We start from the raw sequence: 18,454 nt of genomic DNA, 5'->3' as shown, positions 1-18,454 counted from the left end.
GATATGAACAGTAATAGAAAAAATTTACAAACGCAAATAAATAAAACTGTCTTTGGTTTACCCCTACATATTACATATAACATATAAGTTCTTATGAAACCATTTTTATATGAGTACAAGGAGAACAATGAGTTTTGCTAATGTATTAAGAATTTCTTCAATATATTCGTAATTCGGTTAAAAACGGGATTGCAGGCACTTAACAACTGAATTGATAGATATGATATATTAAATACTAATGTATTATCACGATTTCCGAACACGTGTTCATAAAAATCCTAGCATTTTCGAATTTTGTCATTATATATTACTTATCAAGATAAACGCAGGTGCATAAACACGTGTTCCGATATGTTACGAATTTACTAAAATTTTATTAGGAAACGGCCTCCAATCCCGTTTTTCACCGGTTTACCAATAATTTTAGGATATTATTTCTTAATAAATTAGCAATATCCATTTTCTATATGTATGTATATAATTATGGTATAATATAATTTATGGTATTAATATCTATTATTAGGTTGAATTTATTAAAGTGTTTGGGTTCGTTCATTGTGTATTAACTTGAAGATTGCAGAACTCCCCAATCGCATTTAGCTCGCGGGGTTTTTTCATGCCAAAAGCAATTATTTTCCTTTTTCAGCAAACTGGCATGCTTGGAATTGTGATTACCTAATCTTGCTTCTAAATTCCTCGAGGTGAATGAACCTGGTATTGAATTATCGATTAAACTCTTTCGGGTAACTTGGGTTTCCTCTTGGGAGAGTGGCTAACTTTAGGAAGCGGAATTCACATTAAAGACTTGAAATTCTCTGCCGCATTACAATTCTTACCAAGAAAATTGTAATAAATAAGTGGATTAATGTACATAAAGTACTATAATGTATGTTCTTGGAGCAGAAATTGAGCATTTATTTGATCTTTTATTGAAATATAACATTATTTATACACATTAAGATAAGACTTGGGTAACTGCTGCGCTGGTTATATTCTTAATGCTTATATATATTTTTAATTTTGGTTTAGTAATAAGGCAAAATCTACGAGATTTATTGTTAATGATACCATTACTGGAACTAAAATGAACTCAGTATTACTTAATCTATAGTAACATCTAAATCTGTGTTCATTGGAGTATTAACTTTAGGAGCAATTTATTCACCTGGTGATGTTCCGGCTATCCACTCGCAGTTTGCGTTGCTTTACTATAAACAGCCTAAGTTCATAAAACTGTTGAGAATGCAGCATCACGATGAGGAAGTGTTTGTAAAAACATGTAAATCCTTTTCATTAAGCGTCCCATGCTTGATCATGTATGTGTGGGGTATTTTCACTAACTATGAATAACATTAAAAATGTGTGGAAGATTTAAAGTTTATTTTTATGATTTTGATAATGATACTGACAATGTGCAACTTTTATAACTAAAAAGATTTTTAAAGATCTGAAACCGCACATTTTGAAATGGTTTCAACTGGCTACAACGTCATTATGACATCGAAAACGCCAATTCTGGTAAGATGACAGTCACCGATGTCGCACGGCTTTTGACGCCGCTGAATTCACTAATAAAAACGAACATGTCGTTTTGGCGGCAAATCTAAAATGGCACATTTTAATTTGCTAATGAAAATGTATTCCTCAATATAAAATTAAAATAATTATTTCCAGAATAAAAAACAAACAGTGAAAATACCCTATTGTGGGGTATGTTGTGAAGCTTAAGGTAGTGGGGAGGGGAGGGATATGGGGAATGGCAAGATGGGGAAGAGTGCCTGACTGTTTAGATAAATTCAAAGTTAAAACCGTTTCAATTCTGATCGGTGGTGGTTCACCAGGGTGATGTTAAGTATCTTCCACACTGAAAATCTTTATAACCGCCTTTCATTATTATACATCTCCTCAGACTTTCATACACAATGATATCATAAGTCATACATAGTTTTACACCTTACAGCACCTAAGAAGTCTCTTTTCTAGTATATTTAGTCTTCTTTTCACTGCGCCTCTGTTAGTTCTACAAACATATTATCATATAATATTCATAAAAACCACTTCATCTGCTTTACCGATAACTTGATTTGCATGTTTTTTTGTTAATTTTGTTGCGTATTAATAATTGAATATTCTTAAGAAAATATTAAAGGTTAAACAACTGGTTAGCAATATAATGATTTTTACACAGAATAAACAGTAGTTTTATCGTTAATATATCACCCCTCTACAGTTCTTTCATCCCCCATAATACCCTGGTTCGGTATGCTCCATGAATATTCCCGTCAGCTCCCGACTGCGCTTGTAATTTACATGAGGGGTGGTGGTGGTAGGGGGGTTGGTTGCAACACCCATAGTCGCCCGGGTGCAGCGGGCACACCGGGTAATGGGTGGATTGGTAGCCACCTCTCACCGACTCCTAACCGCAGACTGTAAACAAGAACCTGCCCGCAATTCATTCTTTCACCTGGAGCCGTGTGAACGTCGCTTTACACTTTACTAATGACAAGCGTTGCATACTGAATGGTAAATCACACCTCTACCTGAAAATAACGCTAAAACATTACACAGGTTGGTCAGATAAGCAATCGAAGGTGTTTTCAGGTTGATATTAATATATTTTTGATTAAACTATTATTAAAAATGCTAGTTTACCGACTCGTGTAAATATCAACCAAATGAAAACATTTTTTAAAGTTAATCTCTGGAACTATACTTAATCCACCTTTGTTGAAAGACGTTAACTTATATGTGCCTATCAAGTATACTTTTGGGAGATCCCATGCACTTTCTTATGCTCCGGAAGCGAGTACTTCTGTCTATCATAGCCAATCAACATAGCGACTTAACTACTTAACGATTCTGCATTGACCATCGACATTTACAACAGACAGTTTAGCCAACTATATTTTCACGTATGTCGCAAGAGAATAAAACTGCCCCAAGACAGTCATGTTTTTTTATACTAACATGTACCTCAAATTTGTAATGTTCTCCGTAATATATTGGTATATAACCGTTTTATGGAGAACATTAATAAATAAGAGTACAAAATTCGTTAATCCCGGAATCTGTAGATTACACGCCTCCGGCCACAGACACTGTTCTTTATAAAACAGATTTAATATTCAACGCAGAGAGTTACGTTAAAATATTCAAGAATAACAACTGTCACGTAACAAATTTTCTTATATGTATTAACAGCAAAGTATAAGCAAAGCGTACCTAATGCGTATTATGAAGGTTTATCCGTCAACCTCAAACGAAAAGCTCTCTAAACTGACAACTGGAATACGTGAAACATCGCAAGGCAGCATATTGTTTCAGAGCTTTCATGAAAGCATTGCCCGGAGCTTGAAAAAGTTTCTGCTCGTTTCCGGCGGACGCCAGCAGCACTAGCGCCGCGACGATTTGTCAGAGTTGCCGTCGGTATAAAATGGCATTATTGCGTTTGCTCTAAGCTATATACAATATTCTTTATGTATTATTTAGGCGCAGAAGCCTGCCTATTACACATTGCGTCGACGAATGTCGTCAAAAGGTACAAAATTACGAACACACAAGAATTCACAAGTTTGTAGCCTTACAACCAAAGTTGCAAAACATGGACAAAGGTGTATTTGTATAATTCTATTCCAAAGGTTTTGCACGTAGTTATGATTTATTGTAAGTTACTCACTGATGTCAGTTGAACAAATTGGCGCAATTGTTCAACTGACATCAGTGAACAATTGAGTTCGCATCAGTCTTACCTCGTCGTCACGTCACGAAGCGAAGTGAAAATTGTACAAGAACAACCGTTTTTTACGTCTATTGGACAACAATGATTTTTGAACGATTCATTAGCAGTGTCACGATCAAACTGCCGATTTCACCAACTAAAAATTTAACAGCATGAAGCGTCTAACTCATCCGTAAGGACAACAATAGCTACTCGTACATGACATGACTCATGATCATAAAAGGTATATAAAATTCCTATATTGATCGTTTGAATAAATTCATAATTTGAGCCCACGTGAGCCTAGAACTCGCTAATAACTCCTCCTCACAAAATGCACAAACAACATTGTAGTGTCGTGCATTGTGAGGTGTCAAGAATCAGTTGGAAAATACCCGAGGTAGAGTCGTGACAAGCCTTTGTCAATTGTGGCTAATTAACACTTCCACAACGTAAGAACGTAGCAAAAGTGACTGATGTCAGCTCCCCAGTTGGCTTACATTTCGCACAAACTTTGTCACTTCACTCATTTCATATTTTGCATTAAAGTTGAGTGGGTTTTGTGTCAAACTTATATTTTCAAAGCTGTACGAAATATTCATTATTCAGTGTGATTTTCGCGTTAACATAATTTCGTTGGCTTGCGTTCTGGAAACTGTAAATTCAAGTGAGTTTTTTAAAATGCTGCTTATTCTAGTAGGTACTGGCGATACTTCAAAATGTTTATTTAATAACTCCACCTGTGCATGATGTAAATAGTGCTGATTTTCTTTTCTGGGAAAGTTTCTGTAATACTAATTAAATGTTAGAGTAACTGTAAACTTTACTATTTAACAACAGTTGATAATTTAATGTGGTTAACATAAAACTAACTAACTAACTAACCATCACGCCGTTTCCCCGCAGGGGTAGGCAGAGAGGACGGACCGCCAAACAACTCGGTCTTGGCACACACTCCTTGCCTCATTCACATTCATACATCGTCTCATACATACTCTTCTATTATTCTGACTCTTGACATGGCCCGACTCGAGTATCTGATTCACTTGATCGTGCCATGTCTTCCTCGGGCGTCCCCGACTTCTGCTACCATTCACATTTGCATCATATATCCTCCTTACACTCCTATCTTCGCTCATTCGCTCTACATGCCCAAACCATCTAAGCGTCCCTTTCTTAATCTTACTCATTACGCTTACATCAGCCTTGCACTCTTTGCGGATCTCCACATTCCTCACACGATCAAACATGGTTTTACCACACATACGCCTCAGGGATCTCATTTCAACAGCATTTAATCTACTTTCATCCTTTCTTTGCCAGTTCCATGCCTCACTTCCATACATCAAGGTAGGTACCAGCACTCCGTTGTGGACTGCTAACTTCGCTTCTTTGGACAATTTTTTGTTAGCGCCTACGGCGTTTAGTCCTCCATTAACGGAATTACCTGCATTCACCCTTCTTTCAATATCTCTGTCAGCCTTCCCATCTCTCGTAAACATACTTCCTAAATACACAAACTCATCCACCTGCTCCAAGTATTCCCCATTCACAATTATATTGCACACTGTTTTCGTACTCTCTCTTTCAAACACCATTACTTTAGACTTACTTACATTCATCATTAACTCATTCTTCATGCATACTTCGTTCATCCTAGACACGAGAGACTGTAGATCATCTATATTATTAGCAATCAGCACCGCATCATCAGCATACAACAGGCAACATACTTTCAAATTATTCAAATTCGCGCCCAATCCCACCTCTTTCAATTCTTGCATACAATTATCCATGTATAGATTGAATAACCACGGTGACATTACGCAGCCTTGTTTAACACCTTTTGTGATATCAAACCACCCCGTAAAACCACTGTTTTTTTTGTTAAAATCTTTTTGCGCTTCTAAAAAGAACAACGTACAAATTAAGTGCGCCGGGAAAAGTTTCAAGTTGTACTACATAAGATAAAACTACAAAAAAAATAAAAAATATATGTTTTATTTCTCTAGCAGTAAAGAAAGCTTGTCTCCGAGTACTAAAAACTATTTAATAGATTATTGTAAAGATACATAGCAATTTGATCATAGGTACTATTTTTGAAAAAAAAGTGTTTATTGAGACAATATAATAATAATTATTTTATTTTGTTCAGGACCATACCCGATGATAGTCCTGCCGGTGGCGGGGGGCTACTGGGCTGATGGGGCTGAGCACGAGGGAGCCCCCGCCCTGCCCCCTCGCGCCCAGTGGAGGGCCAAGTTCGAGACTGATGATACGGCCAAGTGCTATCGGAGATTCTTCGTCGGAAGAGTGAGTACAATATTATTACAAACTAACCTAACCTAACTTTATTTAACCTAACCCAACCCATCTCATTTCATCCTTTATATTATTAGTTTAACCCCAAGTTCTCGATTGTTCCATATTACAGGTACTTGTGTATTTGCTCCAACCCGTATTCAACTTGAGAACTGTAACCGTGTAACAAATCTACCACAATGGATCCGAGTTTAAACTCCAACCCATATTTCTAAGGTACATATGTCATACATTGAGCAGAAGTTATGGTTAATCTTCACAGTTCATTTAATGATACTTTAAAGTTCTAAAGCACTAAGTCTGAATAAAACTTAAATGTAAATGCGCGGAAGCCTGCAATCACATGGAAAACATACTAACTAAACGTAAAAAATGTTATTTTTTTCAGTTTGTCGGGCTAAAAACATAAATATGAAAAAATGTTTTTACATAAGGTAAATGCATCTGAATTATTGACTCCAGGACATTTCGTGTGACATAATGGGAGCTAACTTAGGACGGGTTGTTTCGGAGAATTTGAAAAATTCATCAAATTTTAACGTTCATTTTCGGGTTCTGTGAAAGTCCAATTCAAGTTCTGTTATCATATCATTATAGGCTAGTTGCTTGACAAAACTGAAATAAAAACAGAACTTGAAAAAATCTTTCACAGTACTTGAAAATGAACGTTGAAATTTGATGAATTGTTCAAATTCTCCGAAACAACCCGTCCTTGGGTTTTGAGTCATCTTATTGATTTATCTGCAAACCGAAATGTAATTTATGAAGCGATACGCTATTTTAGTTTATTTATCGCTTTGAATTTTGTTGAGTTTTTTATTCATCTTTCAAAGTTCGCGCTTCAGTTTATTTTAAGGTTAAGGGTCTGATACTTTGATAGCAAACTCTACGAACTTTGTTTCTGGACTTGACTGGGCACAAATTGAGTGAAGTTTCAAACTTGAATTAGTAACCGTATGTACTTTGCGAGGTGAATTTTTTTGAAAATATTAAAATAACTCCACGTTGAGCTTTTGTTTTGTGACGCACACAACGCTTGAAATCATATTTGCAAATTATTCTTTAATCGTGTTCTTTTTTTCTTCACCCATCCGACAGCCTAAAACAATCTCGCATTTTTATAAGAGTCTTCAAATGAACATCAACCCACACTTTTATGTGTTCACAACAATACCATTACAGGCATGTCCCAACATATACAGTCAACAACATTGCTGTGTTTCATGAATTCCTGATCTCGTCTTATTTTTTTAATCTATTGTTTCCGCCATATTCAAATTCGACCTTCATCCGATATTTTGACAAATGTAATTTTTATTCCCGGCGAACATTATCGTTAGAGGCTCCGTGCTACGGCGCACGTGTCGGTGGGGAGATTAGCGCAAGGCGAGGGACTCACCTTTATGCGTGTTTGCTTAAGCTAAATCAAATCTTTATGATTGGCGGAATTCAAACAATTTATGTAGATCTTTTTGGCACCTGGATTCATATAACCTGCGGAGATTATTCAAATTGTTTGATTTACTTGAAAATTATTGAAAAGGCACAAATTTCGATTTGTGTGGAAATCGTTTATTTGCTTCATTACTTTCTCTCTGGCAAAGAAAAACATCCTGAAAACATGAAAAGTCCTGAACCATTATCAGCTCATCGTGGGATCAAAAATATAGTAAAACAACCGCGTTAGTAGTATCTAGATGTTATAAACGTGGATTATTCACGTCCGCTTTTTCGCAGACGATATTTGCTAAAATTCCGAGAGCGATGCTTGGTTTGAAGCGATCCGAAGCCATATATACTTTATTATCCACAACTTTGGCGAAAATATTTATAATGTATGTGTATTTTCTTCAGGTGGAAATATCACGTGCTTTAGTTCTCTTAAATATATTATCGTATTAAGATATTTAATTATTTGGTATTTATTTATTCAAATCTTACCTCAACCGATAAAGCCTCATCCTGGTAGTCCCCCAATATGCAATATTTCTTCACGAGATTAGTTAGACTCCTAACAAACTAAAAATCACACCATACATGGTTTTAAAAAATTGGGATATCATTTCATTCATTCTACTTTACTCCTTTCCCCATGCCACTATCATACTGATGTACTGGTTGGTATGAAAGCTCTATTATGGACTGCTAGTCTCATCTCCTATAACGCCTCTTTTTTATTTGCGACTGCTGCATTCAGTTCTCTATCATTTCAATTCTCGGCATTCGCAGTTCTTATCAGTCTTCTTTTCTCTCGCCAACATACTTTACAACAACTCATCCACTAGCTTCAAGTATTACTTCTTATAAGTTGCAATATTTGACGTAAATAAATAAAGGAATTTCATCCTGTTTTCTTCTATCCATTCCTTCCAGTTATTTCCTCCAGGGTTATGAATAATGGCATTGCGAGATACTCCATACTCCACGAGTCGCCCTAGTCTAGAATTTACTGCCGCTGTACTCTGGAAACTTGCAGCTTGAAGTATGAACACCACCAAACTAAAAACTTCGTACTTCCTACACTCGTGTTCCCCGCCCGCCATAAATGATGCAGAAGTTTTAAAAACTACTCTGGGGGTTTATTATTAATTATTTACGACTTTAGTTTAAACAATAGATATACAATAACAGGAGAAGCTTATACTAATGCGGATCCACGCTATGTATCCGCTTTGTAGAATGTTGCTTGGCGCCTCAGGTCATATTTCATAATATTATTATTTGTATAAATTGAACGGATACATTGTCGAAACATTATTTTCAATTTACCATGAACAGAACGTTGTTTTATGTTCTGTGTGCCGAGGCTTAATTTTTCTTTTGTTTTGTGAACCGTTTGCTCATTAATATTCGTTTGAGAAATTACATTTTACATTACGAAACAATAAAATACTAGAAGAGATGAATGCGACAGCCCGAGCATCTCATGTAATCTCAAGTAAATCTGAATTATATTCTGCGCCAAAAATAATTGTTACTTTGCTAAAACCTCTCCTTAAATATTAATACAATTCCGAAATAAAACATGAATATATTTCACACATCCCGAGAAGACCCCAGAGACATTTCCGTCTAGTATTTAGCCAATGTCCTTTCTGAATACGTAATGTTTGAGATTTCCTGTTATGTACTTTCATTTTTTTTGTTTCTTGGTTATGGCAATGGTTTGCAATGAAGTGCCGTTAGGCTTTAATACTATTTTGCAACGGAAACCTCCATTACATTTACCACTCCTTGGACGCCTTGGAGTTTTTACGAAATTATGTTCAGAAATCATATTCGTGAGACAACACCGTACCACCATCTCTTACTGAGGTGAGCAGGCACGTGTTCCATTTATACGGACTTATTTATTCGCAGCGAGAAAACTTAATCATACTCACCGGTGCCTAGTTGTAAATCATTCATATTTTGATTACTGTGATTAATATTATAGGATGGGGAAGAATATAATGAATACAGCCACAATTCTTTTGATTTGCCCTATGGTTTAATATGCTACGGTCTACGAGCTTTCGGCTTGGTCGCAATAATTGAAATCTGGATAAAATAAGGTTATAAGGTCGCGTCCTTAATAAAATTTTTATATAAATAAATAGAATAACCAAATCGAGCGGGCTTCCTTCCTCAGTCCCGAGGATGAACCACTATTTAGGCTTTTGGAATTGTACGTGACCGCTGAGGCGAATTTCTTTCTGGGAAATTTATCGCCGAACAAATAGACGAAAGACTACTCTACATGACTGAACTTCAAGCAATAACCAACGCTTTTAGTTTAACTACTTATTCAAGGAATATATAACATAGATTACTTCTGGGGCTTGGATTTGCGTTATTTAATAGCAAATATTTGAAAATGGGTAGCTATTCTTTTCACGTTGTCTAGACAAGATTAAGTCATTGGATTATAAGATTATGTAATGGGATTCACAATTGTTCATTATTTTAACAGTGTTTAATAATGTAAATTGAAATTCGTAAAAGCCGTCGATCTTTTAACATCAATCATAAGAACCAGTCTTACACTTCTCTTTTTAAATTGCAAATCAAATCTATAACTACCGAGTCAAAAACTAATTCATCGACCACTAAGTTAACTACAACGATTATTATTAACCTATATTGATTCACTTTCATGTTCTTACCATTAGATCAAGGTTACCTATAGTATGTAATACTGTGACAATTATCCTACGGTTTCAGGCTACAATTCTGTTAAAAATATATTACACATCAATGTTAACTCTTGTGCTATGTTAGCTGATGTTTTCAATATGCCTCTATTGAAGTATAAAGCTGTAATAATTAAACATTTTAGTGGTGCATATGTTAACGAGGTCATTGCATAACAGGTTGTTTGTTTTTGTTTCTACTTAATTTTCTTCAGTAACTTTGAACTAATGTACATTATTTTGTCTTGTTTACTTATAATTTTTAATTTATTTATTAGCTATATATTACACTATGACAGTCAATAACAGTCATGTACGTAAATGGCACTCGTGCCGTTTATTCTAGACAACTTAATAAATTTGGCTAAAAAACAGAATGCAAATTCTATAGTGGAAAACTACGATAAATAGCTTTTAAGAAGAGCAAAAGAGAGTCTTGTGAACTTAGATATGTGTATAATTCACATATTAAAGATAGTGTGAGGATGAATTATATATTTTGCTCGTAGCAGAAATCGGTTTGATACACGCATTAAGTTAATTACATTCTCAGTTATGATATTGATACAATCTGATATACCGCTGAAAATTTCCAGTCAGTTCTTCCACTTTAGAATGATTATACTTGCTTTAAATTCACAGTGGATGTTTGAAACCGATGCATAATGTATAATAAAAAGTTTCTTATGTGTTATCTAAACACTAAACCAGTCTGCGCTGTACACGTGATTCACATGCCACATGTTAGAAAGTAAATGAAGCATTAACCAGATGATTCGCGAAAGTTCGGATGCTGCTCTTTAACAGATTTGTTTGGACAAGTGGTTAAAAGGAGAAAGTATGAAATCACTTATTGTTGCCGTACACTTTACACCTAATATGCATGCTGTGAAAGGGAAGCTGTTCGTATTCATCTTCGTCTGTATGCAAAAACTAATGTCACATTCATCATACCGTATGCAAATCGAATCAAGTTACAAGAATCATAATTGCATTCGAAAGCATTTAAATTTCTTATGGAAAGCCAGTAATCTTCTTCTTAAGTACAATGTAGTAGCGTGGAAAATGACGGGATATTATAATTATTTTGTGATTTCTGAAGCTGAAAGTTTATGTAAAGAACTTATCGGAACAAGGACAATTGTATTGTTGCAGAATGATCAAGAAAAAATATTGTCGAAAATGTACTAATTGGTTGTGCTTTACCGATTGTCTGAATCATAAAATATAAGTTCCAATTTTAAAAATGACAATTAATTAACATTTATTTTACATATTATATTATTAATAAACTGATTTTATCCACAGGGGGGAAGTACCTGGCTATTCAGACCTGGTCAACAAATACGACTAAAGCCATTTAAAGAAACTTTTGAATTCTTAATGATGGTACTGATATTATCTGTCACTTTAATTGAAATGAGTCGGTTAATATTTTGCAGAACAAAAGGACCGTATACAAACACTTGTGTTAATTTTCACAAGAAATCTCAATGCGAAAAACAAGCACGATGTTTTCAAACACTTTTAAATTAGAACCGAATGACCCAAAGAAGATTTCTGTGAATTAAAAGAGTGATTATTCAATCCGTGACGATTCAAAATTTTGTTAATTAAAAGCAACTTTAATTAGTGAGTTCACCCGAGTTAAACACACTTTTTCTTATTTAACAGATGAACAATATTGAACAAACAAATCATAATATATGTAGCATCGTACCGTATAAACTCACCGTTCGAGAGGTTTTGCAACTTCGTATACAAAAGTAGGTACTAATTTCGTTTATGTGTCTATCCTGCAAGCATGTCTACAAATCTTATGCGATACCCGAGTTCGCATATAAAATATAATCAATGAACTATATTTTTATCATTAAATCAATCTCAAGTACAGCTTGTCACTAAAGCTCGAAGCTAATTATATGCTAAGTCCTCGGTTTTGTTTCGCGGTGCAGTAATAATTATACCCATGTATCGCAGATTTGAAAGTGATACGAACGTTTATGGCGAGTAAACTGCATGGCCATATTGAGAAGAGATTGTGTCTGAAAAAGCAGTGGATAGATCTTCGTCGACTAAGAGGGTCATGGCTGGCCTCATAGATACAGTTACGATTTATTCATGGTTGCTTTAATTTTCGTGATGTATTCTTAATTAATTCACTTTCAACCTCAGTAGTTATCTCATTTCATGTTTGAATAACATCCATTACAGTAATTTCTGTCTTTTACAAATTGAATAAACATACAAAAAGCGTGGTATTTTTCTCCTGCAAAATACGTACACGTACGTTTTCTGTATACAGCAGTAAAGGTTAGAAGGCAATCATTTGTGAAATTGAAATAAAAAATTATTTATTGATGCTATTGTATAATAATTAACAAAGTGTTTGGCTGCTCTCATTGTATATTGGCTGTTATCTTATGATAAGGTGTGATTGCAAGATTCTTCTTAGTTCGGTAACAATCTTGTAATCAGCCAATAAAAATGAAGATGATGCTGGCAGTACTTAGTCGAAGTATGGCACAGTTAAATATGACCGAAGGGGACAGGGTCGGATTAGCTCAGTGGTAGGGCAAAGCCCCGGCAAGGGTGAGATCCTGGGTTCATTTCTTAGATGCGACCGAATCGTTTTCTGATCTAATTTTCATTTGAGAGTCGCTAATACTGTTTTCAATGATATATTTATTTATTATTTTATCACACTTCGTAGAATTAAATTAAAATTTATATCTATGAGTTAATATTTAGGCCATAAGTACTTTAATTACACATTGTAAAGTGAACAGAGCCCACGGTGATAGATTGACTTTCGGCTCCAAGGATTCTTCTTTTAGGAAGGGAAAAAAATGCAAAAGGGCAAATATTTTTGAAAACTGCTAACTGATAAATCGCGTACTCTTCGCTTCTGGATAGCAATAAATGCAATATTACTATGAACTTATTTTAAACAATTTTTTATGTAGTGATGACAACAAATATTTTGAAGTAATCACGATCAACTGCAGCGTTCATTCTGGTCATCGAAATATCATTTTTTCCAGTTCCTCAGCGCATGCCTTGACGATTACCAATCCAATTAGAAGTTTTTTACTTAAACTTTCGTTTCATAATATTTTGAGGAAAACTTTATTTTCATTTCAGATTTCTTGCTTGATAATATAAATTAATGTTTTTTTCTGATTCACCGTTTGACAATCCAACTGTCCGAAAACGTAAAACCTGCGTATTTAAATCTTCCAAAAAATTCTTAGTAGTACCTAGATACTAGCGAAAAGCCTGCCATGTTGGCCGGCACGTAAGTTAATCGATTATTTCAGGTAAAGGTCTGAAGTCTGAACTCGTAAATTTTCGTCATAGGTCGGATTTTATCAGAGCTTTAGTTGGGGAACGAAGCGTGAAGATCGTTAAACTGTGTCATTACTACACGAAGGAAATGTCCACTAATTAATTAAACAGGGAAGCCGTTACTTCTCTCACAATCATGTATTTCTAAAGGCTAGGGGTTGGTCAATCGGACAAGGTTAAATACGTAGGGGATGTTTACTCGGCAATCATTTTTACGATAGACCCTCGATTTCAGTTTTATAACACGTCGTATATTTGTGACCTCCCTCTGAACTCGGAATGAAGGGTCAATGGTTTTCAAATCCGTTAAAAAAATTGATTGAAATATTGTTTATTTGATAAAAATCTGGTAAAATTATTCGGTATCCTGTTAAAAATGGGACTGATTGTTTTGTCAAATTTCATAACAGACTATCATAAAGGACGAATATGTTATGAGGAAGTCGGAACACATGTTCTCCAAAATAATAATAGTTTCGTATCCTATCTTTTTTGTTTTATTGAGTTTTGTGTTTCAATGTACATTTGTTACTTTTTTTAGTTTTTTTGTTATTTGTTAGTTTTTAAAGATTGATAGTTAATGACACGGTTGTGTCGAAACCGGTGGCAAAGTAAACGAAATTTAAGTAACAAATGTACATTGAAAAATAAAATTCAATAAAACAAAAATGTGTAGAAATTGTTACATAGTTAAGAAATGAAATACAAAAAATACAAGAAATACAAAAAATCTTATCTTATCCACTATATTTATTCTGATAAGGGCACCTGCTTGAACACGTGTTCAAAATAAATATATTTTGAATGACTAATATTTTACTGGGAAATTATCATACAGTCACATATTTACCAGCATTTTGGTAAAAAAGCCGTACTCATTTTTATCTGTGTCAAATTGGACTGTCGTTAAATTATCTATGAATGTTGAGTTGAATGAAGTCATTTTAGGTACGAGTATTAATACGGCAAGTGTTTTCTCTAAACTAATTAATTAAAACGCACCCTTTTAATAATAAATATGCAGTTCAAATGCGTTTACATATTGTTTGGATGTATGGCATGTGTTTTTAAAATGCTCACTAGGACCGATAAAATGTCTTCATGCAGATAAGATTGATGGTAAACAAGGTGGAGGAATATTCCCAACTTTATGGTTTCGGTAATGTACATAACTTGTTCACGGAGACAAATCGATTTTTGCCCTAACAATAAATTAACGGCTTTATTAATCAATTTAACAATGTTTTATCGGATGACCGGATAAATCATCAAAATGATAATTCTTCACATCTTTAAAAAGTTATATAAAGTCATGGAAAGTGATGAAACAAAAACTTTATTAACTGGGTTAAGTAGGTTATGTTAGGTTAGGTTTAAATTTATTTTTTTTCATTATTCCTAATGACTTTATATCACTTTTTAAAAGTGTGTTGAATTGTCACTGTGTTGAGTTATCATGGAACCGTTTTATCAATTTACCGTGATAATATAGCATGACGATATAAATAATTTTGTAATGCAAAAATATTTGGATATTCATGAACACGTCTTCCGACATCATGATAATGCGTACTTTCCTAAAAGTTTATCTGGAAACCTGTTAATTCATTTGTAATGCCTGCAATCCCTTTAACTGGATTTACCATTAATTTGAAGAGATTTTTTAATAAATTAGCAGTAGTATTGCTGAATTTTTCAGGGCTGCAGTTTGTAAGGGGAACAGTTCATTGATGATAGAAAAATTTCGAAAAGAGAGGGAACTAAAAATATATGATAGTCTTATTAGAAGGTTACGTGTATGAAAATACGAATAATCTGTAAAATGTGGGAATTTTTAAATACATAACGTAAGTTACCCGTAACAATGCCACAATGCATAAGGTTCCAGATTGAAAGTAGTACCCAACCGATTTCATCTTGTATTGTAACAAATTCAACATCCTTGGCCCACCGATACCTTTGTGGCAAGCTTATCGGCGGGCATTCTTTGAAAACACGAAAACATTCTTTTGTCAGCGGAAAATACGTGAGAAAACCGTGCCCCCGGGCCGTGTTACTTCGGGGGAAAGATTTTCGACCAGTGATAAAGATTCCGGCCGTGTCCGTACAAAAAGTATACCTATACATCATGCTTTTTTTGTGACCTTAGCAGACATTCAAAAAATTGCGTTTAAAAAAGGTTAACTCATTTCAGCTAACTTGTTTGAATAATTAATTCACGATTGCGTGTACCGATTAAAAGAATAATAAAAAACCTCATGGAACAGAGACACGAATAAATGATTTGCTTTGAATTATATTAGCAACATTCTAATTGCCACGTTTATAGGCTATTTGCCATTGAGCTATTCTCAACGCATTTCGCTTTGACAAATTACACGGAGCAATATTATCGTTAAAATTTAATTATTTTCGTCGAACAAACGATCTTATTGCGTGCGCTATGCGGCTTTGGCAGTGTATTGTTTAGATGAATTAAATGTTAAGGTCATGGCTGATTTATTGATGACTTAGCCTCCTCCTGAGAAGGTATCTCCTGGAGATCGATATTATTTGTAATTTGGTCCTTGACACGGGGTCTCATAAATCGCTCTCACTTAATTGACCTTAAAATTATTTAATATTAACACCATTTTAAGGCGATGCCATACGTAGTACTGCAAAATCATGTTTTTGGTTTGAAAATCTGGTCGCCTAGAAATGTTTCAGATGCTTTAATTAAATACTGCGAGTAGAATACATCTTGGCCTTTGAAATAATGGAGTATTTTTAGATAAGTCTTTTTATAAGCCCAGAAAAAAAAAATGTATAAGGCCTAAGAAAACTGCTTTAAAGTTCAAAATATCCTACTTACGAACCCATTTTCGGTTATGATTTTATTGTATAATGTGGCATTTTAAGTTATTTATAAAATGATAGAAAAAAAAAATTTATGCCTTAACATCCACAAAATAAAAGAAAAGGCACTTTTTGGCCATGTTTTTTTCTTGCATAAATCAAAACAGGCGGATGGTGTTAAGCGGGAATTTAAACCTTATCGCCATGTACGTAAGGGTTGTTATTGATAGCGGCTCAATTTAAAATATTACACGACGTAGTGCATCGCCCTAAGCAAGATATTTCATGCAGACCGATTTATGTATTTTTTTAAATCTGGATATCAAAAAAAATATCAGGCCGATGTTAGCATAATAAACTAGCTAAAAAAGGAACGCTTATGTGATTTAACCCTTAGTGTGCCAGCTACAATGTCGAGCTGCCCTTCATTTTTCGGCTGACACTATTTCTGTAATAGCTTACTTATTTTTTGGAAAATAATGTTTTTGTAAATTTTTCCGTCTTACCAGATAATGTGTTTATATAGTTTTAAAAATCTTGAATATCTATCCTAAGTAATTTATTTAGTATAATGACTTATATTCAGCGAAATATACTTTTTCTTTTTAATGTTTAAAAAAATTTAATATAATGAAGAAATATGAAAATATTTACGAGTTTTATTTTCCAGCTAAATCAGTGTTATTCACAATAAAAGTAAGTCTTGCGAGGCTTTCCGAGAATAAAGTACTACGACTTTTACAAGTGAAAAAATATGAAATTTTCGACGCGCTTTTTTCAAAAATAAAATAAAAACAATGTTTGCAAGTGACTGAACTACAAGCTGAAATAGTATTAAGATGTATTATTTCCTTGTCAAGCAAATAAATTTTATTTTAGCATGCTAGAAGCATTTTTAATGTTCAAAATATCGTAAAATCGATGCAGTTATGGTGAGTTTCTAGGAAATAGAAAGAGAATGGAGTCAGGAGAATATACAACATGCATCTGAATAAAAGAAGCAAGAGTAGATAAGTGTGAATATGGATAAAACAGGAGTGTGTGTACAAAAAAAATAACTAACAATGAAAATTGCTTATTTATCAACTTAAAATTCAAATTATTCGTAATCCGGTTAAAAACGGGATCGCAGGCTCTTAACGAATGAATTGATCGGTTTCCTAATAAACTTTTAGTAAAACACAATAAATATATTATCACGATGTCGGAACACGTGTTCATAAAAATCCCTATATTTCCGCATTTCGTCATTGTATATTATCAAAGCAAATGCAAGTGCATGAAGAAATGTTCCTATATTTTTACGAATTTAATAAAAGTTTATCAGGAAGAGGCCTGCAGTCCCGTTTTTAACCAGATTATCAATAATTTTTAATAAATTCGCAATACGTATTTTTTCCAATGGAGAGAGTGCCACTTGTATTCCAGTCAGTAACAGTAAAATATTAGTGGAGTTGTTAAACCCTCCTAATCATTTTTAGTTTGTTTCGTTGCATTATACTTACGACTTTTAAATTCCGGCTACACTTGCATGTCAGTTTTATTTAATTTACGAACACAGGTAATTCACCTGTTATCTTCATCACAACACGCTATTAGTGAGAATTGTCCATGTTCCGAGAAATCGTCCAGAATACCAACAAAAGTACCTACTCAGTAATCTCAAATCTACGTAGGCTTTTTACAACCGAATATACGCTCATTTTCCTCCGTCAAACATCGTGCTAAAATACGTATGATGGAAGACACCATTAAAATAATAAAATACTGTTCTATTTCTATGTAGCGTGTGTCTAGCAAGAGTTCCCATGGCACATTGCTTACAGGAAAACAATGGTGTGTTAGATATTAAATTTTAGTACGCGTGGGTTGTTAGAATGTTGCCAACATACCTATTGTACGATCATCTCAATGTAACTCTATTGCGGTTGTAAAACGTTTTGTTTTCTTAATCTGTAACTGTATAAAAATTGGCTCAGTTGACTCCAGTCCTAGGGGAGAAAAGTTCAATCCTCAGTCAAACAAAAAAATATGCATATTTTTAAATGGTTCTATT

The 18,454-nt window shown here is 34.2% G+C and overlaps 1 protein-coding gene across 4 annotated transcripts in view; it reads left to right on the top strand.

Moving 5' to 3' along the window:
• The window catches only part of RapGAP1 (Rap GTPase activating protein 1), a 627,781-nt gene that overhangs the window by 559,336 nt on the left and 49,991 nt on the right, over positions 1-18,454 (top strand). For 3 of the 4 annotated variants that reach the window (XM_089641478.1, XM_089641530.1, XM_089641438.1), the window contains one exon: positions 5,874-6,031. In XM_089641478.1, coding sequence (XP_089497604.1) covers positions 5,874-6,031 — 158 coding nt within the window. Of the gene's footprint in view, positions 1-4,323; positions 4,419-5,873; positions 6,032-18,454 lie in introns of those variants that run through there. The other variant, XM_089641600.1, reaches the window with a different exon arrangement.

This window comes from Hesperophylax consimilis, chromosome 1 (assembly GCF_061612785.1).
Source record: "Hesperophylax consimilis isolate HC1 chromosome 1, BYU_Hcon_1.0, whole genome shotgun sequence".
Classification (NCBI taxonomy): Eukaryota; Metazoa; Arthropoda; class Insecta; order Trichoptera; family Limnephilidae; genus Hesperophylax; species Hesperophylax consimilis.
This window is presented reverse-complemented; position numbering and strand designations above follow the sequence as displayed.